The sequence below is a fragment of the Mobula birostris genome, chromosome 3 (genome assembly GCF_030028105.1).
Source record: "Mobula birostris isolate sMobBir1 chromosome 3, sMobBir1.hap1, whole genome shotgun sequence".
NCBI classification, from domain to species: Eukaryota; Metazoa; Chordata; class Chondrichthyes; order Myliobatiformes; family Myliobatidae; genus Mobula; species Mobula birostris.
Window position 1 is genome coordinate 129,328,141 of NC_092372.1, and position 14,886 is coordinate 129,343,026.

Consider the following 14,886-nt stretch of genomic DNA (forward strand, 5'->3'; position numbering starts at 1 on the left):
AGGGAGGTGTCGGAAATGGACCAGGTAAACTTGAGGGCAGGGTGAAAGTTGCAGGCAAAGTTAATGAAGTCAACAAGCTCAGCATGCATGCAGGAAGCAGCGCCAATGCAGTCATTGATATAGCGAAGGAAAGGTGGGGGACAGATACCAGAATAGGTTTGGAACATAGATTGTTCCACAAAGCCAACAAAAAGGCAGGCATAGCTGGGACCTATACGGGTGCCCAAGGCTACACCTTTAGTTTGGAGGAAGTGGGAGGAGCCAAAGGAGAAATTATTAAGAGTAAGGACTAATTCCGCTAGATGGAGCAGAGTGGTGGTAGAGGGGAACTGGTTACGTCTGGAATCCAAAATGAAGCAGAGAGCTTTGAGACCTTCCTGTTGGGGATGGAAGTATATAGGGACTGGACGTCCATGGTGAAAATAAAGCGGTAGGGGCCAGGGAATTTAACATCAGCGAAAAGTTTGAGAGCGTGAAACCTCACCTGTGAGTCGGCTGGGTGATATACTGCGTCCGGTGCTCCTGATGTGGCCTGCTATATATTGGTGAGACCCGACACAGACAGGGAGATCATTTCGCTGAACATCTATGCTCAGAGAAAGCAGGATCTCCCAGTGGCCACACATTTTAATTCCACGTCCCATTCCCATTCTGATTATGTCAATCCATGGCCTCCTCTACTGTAAAGATGAGGCCACATTCAGGTTGGAGAAACACCGCCTTATATTCCGTCTGGGTAGCCTCCAACCTGATGGCATGAACATTGACTTCTCAAACTTCCGCTAATGCCCCACCTCCCCCTCGTTCCCCATCCGTTATTTCTTTATATACACACATTCTTTTTCTCTCTCTCCTTTTTCTCCCTCTGTCCCTCTCACTATACCCTTTGCCCATCCTCTGGGTTTCCCCCCCTCCCCCTTTTCTTTCTCCCTAGGCCTCCTGTCCCATGATCCTCTCATGTCCCTTTTGCCAATCAACTGTCCAGTTCTTGGCTCCATCCTTCCCCGTCCAGTCTTCTCCTATCATTTCGATTTCGCCCCCCCCCCACTTGCAAATCTCTTACTAGCTCTTCTTTCAGTTAGTCCTGACGAAGGGTCTCGGCCCGAAACGTCAACTGTACCTCCTCCTAGAGATGCTACCTGGCCTGCTGTGTTCACCAGCAACTTTTATGTGTGTTGCTTGAAATTGCAGCATCTGCAGATTTCCTCATGTTCACCCTCCAGTGGTCATTTTCTATGTGCTTACAAGCGGAAATTTGCCAGGAAATGTACAGTACTGTGCAAAAGTGCTAGGCACATATACAGTGCCTACAAAAAGTATTCAACCACCTCCCTCCCCTTGGAAGTTTTCGTGTTTTACAACAATGAATGACAGTGAATTTAATTTGGTTTTTTGACACTGATCAATAGAAAAAGACTCTTTTTCAAAGTGAAAGCAGATCTCAAAGTGAATTAAAATAATTACAAATATTTATATTTAATATTTCTGTTTATGATTTATAATTTAAATTTTTAATATTTACTAATTTTAACTATTGTAAATATTTAATATTTGTAATCCAGGGAGTATGAAGCGCAGAATCAAATACCGCTGTGATGATTGTACGTTCTAATACCAATTGTTTGGCGACAATAAAATATAAGGTAATTGATCATATAAGTATTCACTCCTTTAATATTAAACACTGGTGGAGCCAATTGGTTTTAGATGTTACATAATTAGTTAAATGGGGATCTGTTTTTGGAGACCTGTATGCAGTCAAGGTGTTTCAATTGACTGTAGTAAAAATACATCTGTATCTGGAAGGTTCAACTGCTGGTGAGTCAGCAACAATATGTCATGAAGGCAAAAGAACACTCCAAGTAGCTTTGCGAAAAGGTTATTGAAAAGCACAAGTCAAGAGATAGATACAATTTTCCAAGTCACTGAATATTCCTTGGAGTACAGTTAAGTCAATCATCAAGAAATGGAAAGAATATGGCACAGCTGTAAATCTGCCTAGAGCAGGCTGTCCTCAAAAACTGAGTGTCTGTGCAAGAAGGGGACTAATGAGGGAGGCCACCAAGAGACCTACGACAACTCTGGAGGAGTTACAAGCTTCAGTGGCTGAGATGGGAGAGACTGCACATACAACTATTGCCTGGGTGCTTCATCAGTCGTAGCTTTATGGGAGAGTGGCAAAGAGAAAGCCACTGTTGAAAAAAAAACTCACATGAAATCTTGGCTACAGTTTGCCAGAAGGCATGTGGGAGAATCTGAAGTCAGCTGGAAGAAGATCTCATGGGCTGATGAAACCAAAATTGAGCTATTTGGCCAGACTAAATGCTATGTTTTGCGTAAGCCAAACACCACACATCAAAAACACACAATCCATACCATGAGGCATGGTGGTGGCTGCATCATGCTGTGGGGATGTTTCACTGCAGCAGGCCCTGAAAGGCTTGTGAGGGTAGAGGGTAAAATGAATGCAGCAAAATACAAGGAAATCCTGGAGGAAAGCCTGATGCAGTCTCTGCAAGAGAACTGCTACTTGGGAGAAAATTTATTTTCCAGCAAGACACTGAGCTCAAGAATAAAGCCAAAGTGACACAGGAGTGGCTTGAAAACAACAAAGTTAATGTCCTGGAGTGGCTAAGTCAGAGTCCAGACATCAATCCAATTGAGAATTTGTGGCTGGACTTGAAAAAGGCTGTTCACTCATGATCTCCATGCATTCTGACAGTTTGAGCAGTTCTGTGAAGAATGGGGAAAAATTGCAGTGTCCAGATGTGCAAGCTGATAAGAGCCTATCCACACAGACTCAAGGCTGTAATTGCCGCTAAAGGTGCATCTACTAAATACTAACTTGAAAGGGGTGAACAGTTATGCAATCAGATATTTTATATTTGTATTTAATTCAGATTAATTTGTAGAAGTTTGTTTTCACTTTGACGAGTCTTTTCTGTTGGTAAGTATCAAAAAAAAAGCCAAATTAAATCCACTGTGATTCAATATTGTAAAGCAATAAAACACGAAATCTTCTGGGGTGGGGAGTAAATACCTTTTATAAGCACTGTATATAGCTAGGGTGCTTAAGACTTTTGCACAGTACTGTATTTGTCAACAGGGAGTGGAGAGCAAGTTTGTAAATCTGGCAGGAGCAAAGAATGTTGGAATTGGCAAGAATGGAAAACCACAGGAGGGGTGTGGGACAGGTGGCAGAGATTGAGTGCCAGGAGCAGTTGGTGGTGCAGGTGCAGACACACAACCCCAAGATGCCTGACAAAGACATTTGATTCCAAACGACTGGTTTATAGATCATTACAGAATGTAGCTCTGGTGCTTCCCGCTCCATTCCCTCTCTCTTTCTCCTTTTCCAACCATGATTCCCCTCTCCTTGCCCCATTCCTACTCTCAGTCCACAAATAAAGAGCCATATCAGAATCAGGTTTATCAGTCACATGTTATGAATTTTTTTTGCAGCCACAGTACAACTCAATACATGAAATAACTATATTACTGTGCAAAGGTTTTAGGTACCCTTGCTATCTATATGTCCATATCTATCTATATACTACTAAAACTCGCATGCTCTGTCTGCCTGTTTGTCTGTTTGTGACCTCCAATTAGCACAAACGGTGCATTACAGCGGTACTTTTTTTTGGCTAAATCAAATTAAAATGCGCTAACTTACAGAATGCAGGCAAAATTCAGGGTTATATATTCGTATAAAATTGCTCTTTCGCCAAAATAAACAGGCTCCCTTTTAACCCAAGACCTGATTGGCCATCATGGAAATCGGGACGCGACAGCCCGACACATACGCACAGCCAGTCTCAGCAGCAACACCCACCAGAGCAAAAGGGCAGGGCAGCTCTATTTCACAGGGTCACATTCTGCTAATCCCTACCATCAGCATGTGCAGGATTGGGACAGATCTAACTGCCACCTATCAATAAGAGATAATTAAATCTTATTGTAATGACATACTTTGAGGCACTCATAAGACCCTTTGCTGCAGTCAAAAGACAGCGGTGACTATATCACGTCCATTTAGGAGAGCGCCAACCACATCATCAAGAATAATCAGCATCCTTTGGTGTTACTGCTTCGTAACTTCTATCCAGCATTAGGGTAAAAAAAAGTCAGCCTAATTATGCCGCGTGGAAAGGGAAGGTGGACATTATGGTCAAGAGATGATGCCAAATGTCGTTGGGAAGCAGCAAGGAGAGAGAGAGAGAGAGAACAAGAATCGGATGAGGCCAGGGCCACACGACTCCAGGATCAAAGAGTTAGGACAAAAAAAGATGAGAGAAGAAGAGACAGAGGAGGAGAGGCATGCACATCTCCAGGATCAGAGACAAACAAATGGCAGAAGAGATGAACAGATGGGGGATGAAAGGACTGCACGTCTCCAGAATGACAACCAGAGGCACAAGGGTGGCAGATAAACCAGAAATGATGCCATCACAAGTGTCCTTCGTTAATTGAGGAGCAGCTATATTTGGTTTGCTACGCATCATTCTTCTTTAATAAACTGAGGATTTCTACTTCAGTTTCCAAAGCAAAGCGATACCAATAGCATTCAGGAAAATCTTATGTTCAGTCTGGTCACATCAGGCTGCACTACCCTTCTCTCAAAGGGTGCCTCAACAGGTCACCCCATTGTCTAGTTTATATATAAAGACTTTTGCACAGTATTGTAGTTATTACATTTATTCCAAATAAGTAATGTAGATTCTAACAAGAAATCATGTAAAATCTGTTCCACTCTCTCCATATGCTCCCTAACCTTTCAAGTTGTTTCCAAAATATTCTGTTGCTTTCTCGTGCTTTTATCTCAAACGCAGATGTGGCACAATGATGACTCTAAGTGACATTTAACATAAGAGTCCCAAAATGTGTAAACACTTCAGAAACTGAATAAAGCTCCAAAACAGATATACTTACAGATGAAGGAACAGGTTCTTGGAATGCAATGCTCATTTCATGACAGTACAGATATAACAAGAGGCGTTCTGATTTCTAAAATACAAGGGGAAAGCGGTATTGAAGCAATAAAAATCTGGTTTTGTATTGGTCTGTGCACCATGCGATACCATATTACAGTAATTGCAGACTTAGATTGCAATTGAATTTAATAAATATTACAAGCTGTTACTGCCCATTTCAATGGTAAATTTGAGAAACAAACTGAAACACAAGGACTAATACACTAGGTACCCTGAGCATGTTCTGCCAGTGAAATCATGAGTAATAGAGTCAGAGAGATACAACATACCCATCAAGTCTGCATTGACCATCAACCACAGAAATCCTAATTCTACATTAATCTCACCCTCCCTGCGTTTCATGAACTCTCCTCCACTCCTCTACACACTAAGGGGCAACTTAATGGTAAAGCAATCTAGCAACCCACATATCTTGAGATATGGCAATAAACTGGAGCACCCAGGGGGTCAAAGGGAGAATGTGCAAATTCCACACATACAGCACTAGATGTGAGAATAGAACCCAAATTACTGACACTATGAGGCAGTGGTTTTACCTGCTGCACAACTGTACCTTTTTCTCACAATTCCACTTGTCCCATTCTTTCTCTGTATCTATTAGTGTCCTTAAAATCCCATTTAACAGACTGAGATAACATGGGGTAGAGATCTGGGTGGAACAACATTTCCAAATCAATTAGCTGGCCAATTTACTTGTCTTCCAGAGTATGAACTAAAAAGCCATTAAGACTTGCTTTCCATATGATATAATTTTATATAATTTATAAACAATGAGGTTCAAGTTCCATCTACAATGTATTCCCTAAAGAGCCCAGATTCTCATGCCACTTCTGTGATATTATACCTTAAGTGCCCTCTCTTCCCCAAAGGCAATTGTTATCTGCCTAATTGTCTACTCATGATCCTGGTGGTCTTCATTTAGTTACCAATCACATGATATGAGGTTCCTTGAGGGAAAAAAAAACACTTAATGATCAAAGTTAATCCCACCTCCAGAAATCTTCGTCCACTCATCACAATTTTGCTGCAACAAGCCCTGGGTACAGAAAGGTAAAAGCAGAAGAAACAGAAAGACTTCATAATTAATTGAAACTCACCCTTTGGTCAACTGGGGACAAGCTTGGGCCAGATTTTCCCTTCTTAATGTGATGCAAATTGTCACAATCATACTCTACTTCTGGTTTTGACAGGTCACGACAAAATGTGCAGATCCACTCCCCGCTTAATAAAGGAAAAAAAAAATGGCATCAATTAGCAAGATCAATTTATTGGTAATTACAACAGATATTACTACTGTATCTTCCATCTCACTAAACAGCCTAACTTGTCAATGGGATCAAAATTAGGAGCCTTTGATCATAAAGGTGCCATGTCATTCAGTAAAATTACTTTTATTTCTCTCTGGTTTTAAAGCACTGTGTTTCTAGTTTGTTTTCATGAAGACATGTACTGCATGCTTTCCATTCTGTTTGCTCTTCTGATACTTACAAAAGAAAAAAGTTGAAGTCTGATTTTACTTTGTTTTACCCACATTTTGCTAAATTTTCTTCATATTTCCACCTGATTTAACACCCAAATTTCCTTACACTATAGAAAGGCAACACTGCTGCACATCATGTATAACAACAGTTTAACCCTATTTCCTACATTCCCAGCAACTACCCCCTCCCCAACTTGATTCTACCATTCAATCTCCACACTAGGACCGATTTACAGAGGCCAATTAACCTATCAATCCACATCTTTCAGGGACACGTGAGGAAACATGGTCACAGAAAGAAAATGCACACTCCATACACACAGCACTGAAGGTAGGGTTGAACCCAGGTCAGTGGAGATAAGGGGTAGCAGCTCTATTTGCTGTTTCATCATGCTACCTTACCCCTGTATTTAAAAAAAATTCTGCAGTTTGTAAAAGCACTAGAAACATATAGTATACACAGTAGCCTTATGTCTACAAAAAAATGTAGGCAAGTAAACCAATGCTCATATTGGTCTACAGCAGGGGTTCTCCACCCGAGGTCCACAAGCCCCTCTTAATGTAGGGGTCTATGGTATTAAAAAATGGCTGGAAACTCCTGCTCTCGGGTCAGTTATCTACCAGTTCAATAATTAGCAGAGTCTGTATAAAAATGGAGAAACATTTTGAACACTAGCTTAAGTAAATATTTTAACATTTTGAGAATAAGTGCATGCTTTCCTGTAGTAAATTAACAAATGTCATGAGCAATGGCAAAGTTTGTATATTTATGAAGTTTGATAGGAAGTTATTCAGTTAATGATACCTGAATCAGAGAGAAACAGGTGCGCATTAAATGTGGGAGCACAAGCTTTGCAATCAGTGTACTTCATCTGGTGCTCATTTAACTTCAGACAGGTTAATATCCGAATGGTTTCCAAGGTGTGAAAAAGATCGCATGGAATAAAACTAGGTTTGCACGAACACCAAAGAACTGCATTTTTCAGCCATCAATGTGACCTTCAAACACCCAGCTTTGTGGATCAAATACCACATTGATTTGGGATGTTTGCACCTAGCATGAAACAAATGCAATTTTGTTTTTGCAGACTTCGAATTCCTTAATGCATCTTCTGCCCGAGACTTCGAAACATTTACAATTCACTAATATCCACTATACCCACAACATCTTAGAACATCCTATAAGTTTTTTTTCCAAAAAAGGTGCGTCGGAAAAGAGAAAGTAGCAACAAGCCATCCAAATTCCATGTGATAATCTGTTGTTTCTGACGTAAGTGATCCGTTTCTCAGGTTCAGGAGAATCTAGCAATAAGGCCGATCTGATTCAGATCCTGCATCCCATTTGGTGACTCTTCTATGATAGCAACATTTGCAACTTGTACGCTACCATAGAATGTTGCTCTCCAGCTTCACATCATGTTCAAACAAAACATATTTGTCATGAGAATTATCAACGGCATGAATTTATTAAGGATTGAGCCAAGCCTGCCTATGCTCATAAATACTGCCACAGCACACTGACAAGACATGTATAAAATCTTCAATGTAACTGTAAAATAAGCAGATCAACTGCCTACAATATACTTTGAAGATTCAATATATACCTTATTCTTTAAGGATATTCAATTGCACAACCTGAAAAAAAATCAACCTTGAACGACTGTTTGCTATAATAGGAAGAATTGATTGACTCAGACTCACCTGGGAAAGTTGAGAAGCGTAGGTACATGACAAGCTAGATGGAAGACCTTTGGACACTTATCACAACACAACAAATCTCCTCCATTCTGACACACTGCACACCAATCTTCATTGGGGTCTTCCTCTTTATTGTTGTTGTTGTCACCTCCAACACGTGGTGAACGATGTGTAAAGTTGCGGATCGGAGACTTTCCATTAAAGGTATTACCCAATTGTCTGCAGCTTCCAGTCCTGTCTGAAGCCTCTACCTTAACGTGGTTTTCAATGTTTCGAAGCCCTTCTATATCAGTCTCACTCTCGGAATGCAGGTTGTTGGAAAGAGGTGGTGTCAAACTGCTTTCAGGACTGCTCATCTAAATTTGAACGAAGTTTGTACATGGATTAGTCCTTAATCAAATGCTATAAAACTTTTACGTCAAAATATATTCTATATCTCATGCCCAAGCTGAGTTATAAAGGCTTCACACATTCCACGAGAATGAAGGAAATGAACCTGATTCCAGGACTTCATTCGCCATTCTTGAGAAGCCCCAACTCTGACTGTGTCAGGCATGGTTATAAGCAGCACTACAGCCCCACAGGGGACAGTATTGGCTCCCTTCTTGTTTACCCTGTATACCTCAGACACGTCATCTACAGAAATTCTCTAATGACTCAGCAATAGTTGGGTGTATAAGCGGAGGAAAGGAGGATGAATCCAGGTCCCTAGTGGAGGACTTTGTCAAATGGTGCAAGCTGAATCATCTACAGCTCAACATTAGTAAGACAAAGGAAATGGTGATGAACTTTAGGAAGACTAAGCCTGCACTGCTCCATTACTGTTGATTGTGAGGACATACAAGTACCTAAGGGTGCACCTGGATGAGACTTTAGTGGAGCACCAGCGGCTGTGTACAAGAAGGGTCAGCCACTTCTACTTCCTAAGGAGACTGAGGTCCTATGGAGTATGCAAGCCTCTTCTTCACATGTTCTACCAGTCTGTTGTTGCCAGTTCAATCTTCTATGCGGTGGTGTAGTATCAACAGAGGTGATGCAAATAGGCTCAATAAACTGATTAGAAAGGCTGGCTCTGTTATAGAAGTCAAACTGGACACCCTGGAGGATGTTGTAGAACAAAGGACCCTATGGAAAATTCTAGCAATTCTGGACAAGGTTTCTCACTCTCCTGCATGCCACCTTGGCTGAACAAAGAACTTATAGTAATAGACAAAGACAACATCGCTGTTCCAAAGAGCGGCTATACGTGGTCATTCTTACCCTCAGCCATTAGGTTCTATAATGAGTCAACTTCTACCTGGGGAAGTGATGACCCCCCCTCCTGTTAGACTGTTTGAAGTAATTTTTTTTTATTCTTTCTCACTTCTCTTCTAATATTTGTATATCTGTGTACTTGTACTGCTATTGTGACACTGTAATTTCCTTTGGGATCTATAATGTATCTATCTAACACTTCTGAATCCCCTTCTTGGGGGAAGCACTTGGCCTCTTTGGTCAAAAGTTTATGATGGGAAAATTAACAAGTAATCTTTCTTAAATTTAAAAAATTCAACAAGATTTGATAAACAGTTATATCCAAGGTTTTGAAAATAATTTACTATCTTTAAGATAGTCGCAAATATAGTACTAAAGTGTATGAACACCTGCGATGTAAATAAGACAGTAAAACTGACCATATTCAAGAATCATCCAGCAAAGCAGAGCAAGTTGTGTGCAGTGACCAGGCCTCTCCGGAGACATACAATTAGATGTCACCTTAGCATCACCCCAATGACCTTCTTGACAGCTTATTGTACCATGGGTATCTGAACCTATTCCGCAATGTTCAAGGCAGTACAAGGGTCAGATGTGCTGGCATCTAACATCCAACTCATATCCAATGTCTGCATTCCACACATGAATATAAATTAGAGATAAACTGAATTAAGAACTGAAAAGCCAGTGGTAGTAGCTTATTAGAGAACTGTTGGCTAGGGGCAAGTATGATGTCTTTTGGTTTATTTGCAAAAGTTAAACTTCTGCTGGGTTTCTTCAAAACAAAACTACTTAGATTCTTAAAACACTTTTATTTAAAGTATCATGTGAAACACACTCAACAGTTTACTCAAAATAGCTTTAAACTGTCCCTGAAAAGAAAGAACAAGCACAAAGTATCATTCATAGTTTAAAGTCACCATTCAAGGCCACAGTTCTATTTTTCACTTTAAATCCATCTGTTTCAGTGGAAATTTATATCTTTCACACAGATCGGGAACCTACAATACATTGTTTTGCTTGGAAAATTTAAATACTTTTGGTAGAGGGCTGTCAAAGTGAAAATGAATAAATATAGTTCTGCATCGTGCACCCAAGCTGTTGAATTAATTACAAAGTACTTTAAATGATAAAATGTAATCCCAAAAATGTTGCACACACCCAAACCTGATTAGATTACTGTCTTACATTCATCTACTTTTGTATTTTTTAAAAAAGGGACAAGTCTTATTCAAAAGACCTAAGTAGTCAATTTGTTGGTTGTCTATTTTTCACCAAAACTGAATCAGGGAGACATGTGACAAAAGGAATCCCAGTAATATTCATGCATTGTGTATGTGCTTATGAATAAATGCAGTGCAAGTGAGACAGTAAGTTTGCTATTATATATCAGAATACATCCAGCTGCCTGAGAAAAATTCCAGGCACTCAATAACTCTTCTACAGAAGTAAAATTTCCAGCAAAATTCTATGTAGTAGGCTATCAAACTCAACAATTACCCTCTTCCCTGAGTAACCTAACCCTTTATGTCAATTTCCAGTTGCTTCTTACTTCTTAGACAGTCCCTCAGAATTAACAACAACTGGCTTCCAATTTCTTTTTTCGTGGGTAATGAAACCAATGCAAGACCATACTCTTCCACAGAAGATGCAGGGAGGTAGCTGACAGGACAGGTTCATGGTTAGTTAGAGATCTGCTGCCTACATAAGACTTCAGTGTATCTCCGATGCATGACCTCAAGATTCTTAACGATCTCCCTCTTTCAGCTGTCATGGGCCAGAGGTTCTGAATCAGTGAGAAAGTGGGGATGTTGCACATTGAATATTTTTCTCTGTATATCTGCTAATCTCCCCCCATAAATGAGCTTAAAATAGATCAGCTGTTTTGAGAGTCTGTTGTTGGGCATGTGAAGAACAGGATCAATTCAACAGATCAAGAGTAATTAGCGACTGAATGCCTGGAGAGGACACTGAATTTCATTTGCTTCCAGTAAACTGTGGCATTCTTTTTTCCCAATGCCTTGAGATGGCCCATGTCTCAGAAGCACATCAGAGGGTAGGGATCATTGCTGCCTAGTGGACTATGAGTTTTGTGACATATTTGAGGTTTTTCAAATTTTCATATACCCTTTTTTCTCCTCAATTAAACAACGGTGAACTGAATGTGGTGCCAAATTTCATTACATCTACCATTGCTAAAACACACCTCAAGGTATGAAATGTGATTCCCATTTCCTAAGGCCTTATTTAAGAATCATTATTGGAGGCAAGTGTGGTGCAGTGAAGGCAGGTTAGTAGGGCTAGGGCACACAACTCCTTGTATGCTTTAAGTCAATTATAGCTTAGAGCTCAGCCTCTAAGTGTGCACAAGTTCAAGCATCATCTGCACAAGGATATTGACCACTGAGGTTTAGTGACTGCTTCTGGAGTGTAATTGCCATAGCCTGTCACTAATTCTGAAGATTAGCTTCACTTCCCCAAGGAAGTTTGTTTGAAGATACATCTATTTTGATAATTCCACTTGGGGTAGAACAAATACTGTAAATGATAATATACTAAGTAGAGTCCAAATCTATTGTTCTCTAAAGTGGCAACCAAGCCGATAGGATGGCAATGGCAACACTGGCTTCATACAGATAACATACATGATGCTATATCCTAACTCTGGTTCAGCCACGCTTGAGAGTATTGTGCAGACTTCAGGTCACTTCGCAATAGAAGGATGTGATGGCATTGGGGAGAGCACAGAAGAGATTCACCAGGATACTGTCTGAATAAGAGAACTTTGGTTATTGGTAGAAGTTCGATAGCTTGGGCTGGTTATCTCAAAATGAGGCTCAGGCATATTATTGAGGCAGAGACAGAAAGTAAAAATCTTTTCCCCACGGAACGGGTAACAAAAAGGAGGACACAAATTTAAGGTGAGAGATGGAAATTTTTAAAGGGGATTCCAGAGGTGAAGCATATTTAATATCTGGAATGCATTACAAGAGATGGTAGTTGAATCTGATGCACTTAGAAACTTAAAAAATCGGCAAGGCATAGAAGAATATGATCGTAATGAAGCAAGAAGAATTAATACCAACAGGCAAAGAGGGCCTGCTGTATGACCATGACTAAGATGGCGAGAGGATTGGGGACAATGACATTGATCTTTACAGAGTTTGGTTCTGCAGAACATTGTTGGTTAGTACAATGACTGCCACAAGCTGAAGACAAAGCTGAGGATAGTCCACAATCCCTCCCAATGGAGTCAAAGCTTTCATGAGATAAGAAAGCCGTCGTGCACAACAGATGGCCATTCCCTGTATTCCACTGACCTGCACAGGGACCATATCCCTCCATACATCTCCCATCTATGTATCTGTCCAATTTATTCTTAAATGTTAAAAAAGAACCCGCATTTACCACCTCGTCTGGCAGCTCATTCCATACACCCACCACTCTCTGTGTGAAGAAGCCCCCCCCCCCAATGTTCCCTTTAAACCTTTCCCCCCTCACCCTTAACCCATGTCCTCTGGTTTTTTTCTCCCCTTGCCTCAGTGGAAAAAGCCTGCTTGTATTCACTCTATTTATACCCATGATAATTTTATATACCTCTATCAAATCTCCCCTCATTCTTCTACGCTCCAGGGAATAAAGTCCCAACCTATTCAACCTTTCTCCGTAACTGAGTTTCTCAAGTCCCGGCAACATCCTTGTAAACCTTCTCTGCACTCCTTCAACCTTATTAATATCCCTCCTGTAATTTGGTGACCAAAACTGTACACAATACTCTAGATTCGGCCTCACCAATGCCTTATACAACCTCATCATAACATTCCAGCTCTTAAACTCAATACTTTGATTAATAAAGGCCAATGTACCAAAAGCTCTCTTTACAACCCTAACTACCTGTGACGCCACTTTTAGGGAATTTTGTAACTGTATTCCCAGATCTCTCTGTTCTACTGCACTCCTCAGTGCCTTACCATTAACCCTGTATGCTCTACCTTGGTTTGTCCTTCCAACGTGCAATACCTCACGCTTGTCTGTATTAAACTCCATCTGCCATTTTTCAGCCCATTTTTCCAGCTGGTCCAAGTCCCTCTGCAAGCTTTGAAAACCTTCCTCACTGTCCACTACACCTCCAATCTTTGTATCAGCAGCAAATTTGCTGATCCAATTTACCACATTATCATCCAGATCATTGATATAGATGACAAGTAACAATGGACCCAGCACTGATCCCTATGGCACACCACTAGACACAGGCCTCCACTCTGAGAAGCAATTCTCTACTACCACTCTTTGGCTTCTTCCATTGAGCCAATATCTAATCCAATTTACCACCTCTCCATGTATACCTAGCAACTGAATTTTCCTAACTAACCTCCCATGCAAGACCTTACTGAAGTCCATGTAGACAACATCCATTGCCTTCCCTTCATCCACTTTCCTGGTAACCTCCTCGAAAAACTCCAATAGATTGGTCAAAAATGACCTACCACGCACAAAGCCATGTTGACTCTCCCTAATAAGTCCCTGTCTATCCAAATGCTTGTAGATTCTGTCCCTTAGTACTCCCTCCAATAACTTACCCACTACCGACATCAAACTTACCGGCCAACAATTTCCTGGATTACTTTTTGATCCTTTTTTAAACAACAGAACAACATGAGCCATTCTCCAATCCTCCAGCACCTCACCCGTCGACACCGACATTTTAAGTATATCTGCCAGGGCCCCTGCAATTTCAACACTAGTCTCCTTCAAGGTCCAAGGGAATACCCTGTCAGGTCCTGGGGATTTATCCACTTTAATTAGCCTCAAGATAGCAAGCACCTCCTCCTTTTCAATCTGTCGTTTTCATGATCTCACTACTTATTTCCCTTAATTCCATAGACTTCATGCCAGTTTCCTTAGTAAATACAGACGCAAAAAACCCATTTGAGATCTCCCCCATTTCTTTTGGTTCCGCACATAGCCGACCACTCTGACCTTCAAGAGGGCCAAATTTATCCCTTACAATCTTTTTACTCTTAATATACCTGTAAAAGCTCTTTGGAGTATCCTTCATTTTGACTGCCAAGGCAACCTCATGTCTTCTTTTAGCCCTCCTGATTTCCTCCTTAAGTATTTTCTTGCACTTTTTATACTCAAGCATCTTATTTACTCCGTTTCCTTTACATGTCATACAACTCTCTCTTCTTCTTTATCAGAGTTGCAATAACCCTTGAGATCCAAGGTTCCTTATTCCTATTCACTTTGCCTTTAATCCTGACAGGAACATACAAGCTCTGCACTCTCAAAATTTCTTCTTTGAAGGCTTCCCACTTACCGATCACATCCTTGCCAGAGAACAACCTGTCCCAATCCACGCTTTTTAGATCCTTTCTCATTTCTTCAAATTTGGCCTTCTTCAAGTTCAGAACCTCAACCCTAGGACCAGATCTACCCTTGTCCATGATCAAGTTGAAACTA

General features: G+C 40.7%; 1 protein-coding gene across 2 annotated transcripts in view; it reads right to left on the minus strand.

The window, feature by feature from the left end:
- Nucleotides 1-14,886, minus strand: part of trim33 (tripartite motif containing 33) — a 212,343-nt gene that overhangs the window by 14,570 nt on the left and 182,887 nt on the right. For both annotated transcript variants that reach the window (XM_072253354.1, XM_072253355.1), the window contains exons 15-17: nucleotides 8,173-8,525; nucleotides 6,089-6,212; nucleotides 4,930-5,004 (exon numbers count right to left, since the gene is read on the minus strand). In XM_072253354.1, coding sequence (XP_072109455.1) covers nucleotides 4,930-5,004; nucleotides 6,089-6,212; nucleotides 8,173-8,525 — 552 coding nt within the window. The remainder of the gene's footprint in view (nucleotides 1-4,929; nucleotides 5,005-6,088; nucleotides 6,213-8,172; nucleotides 8,526-14,886) is intronic.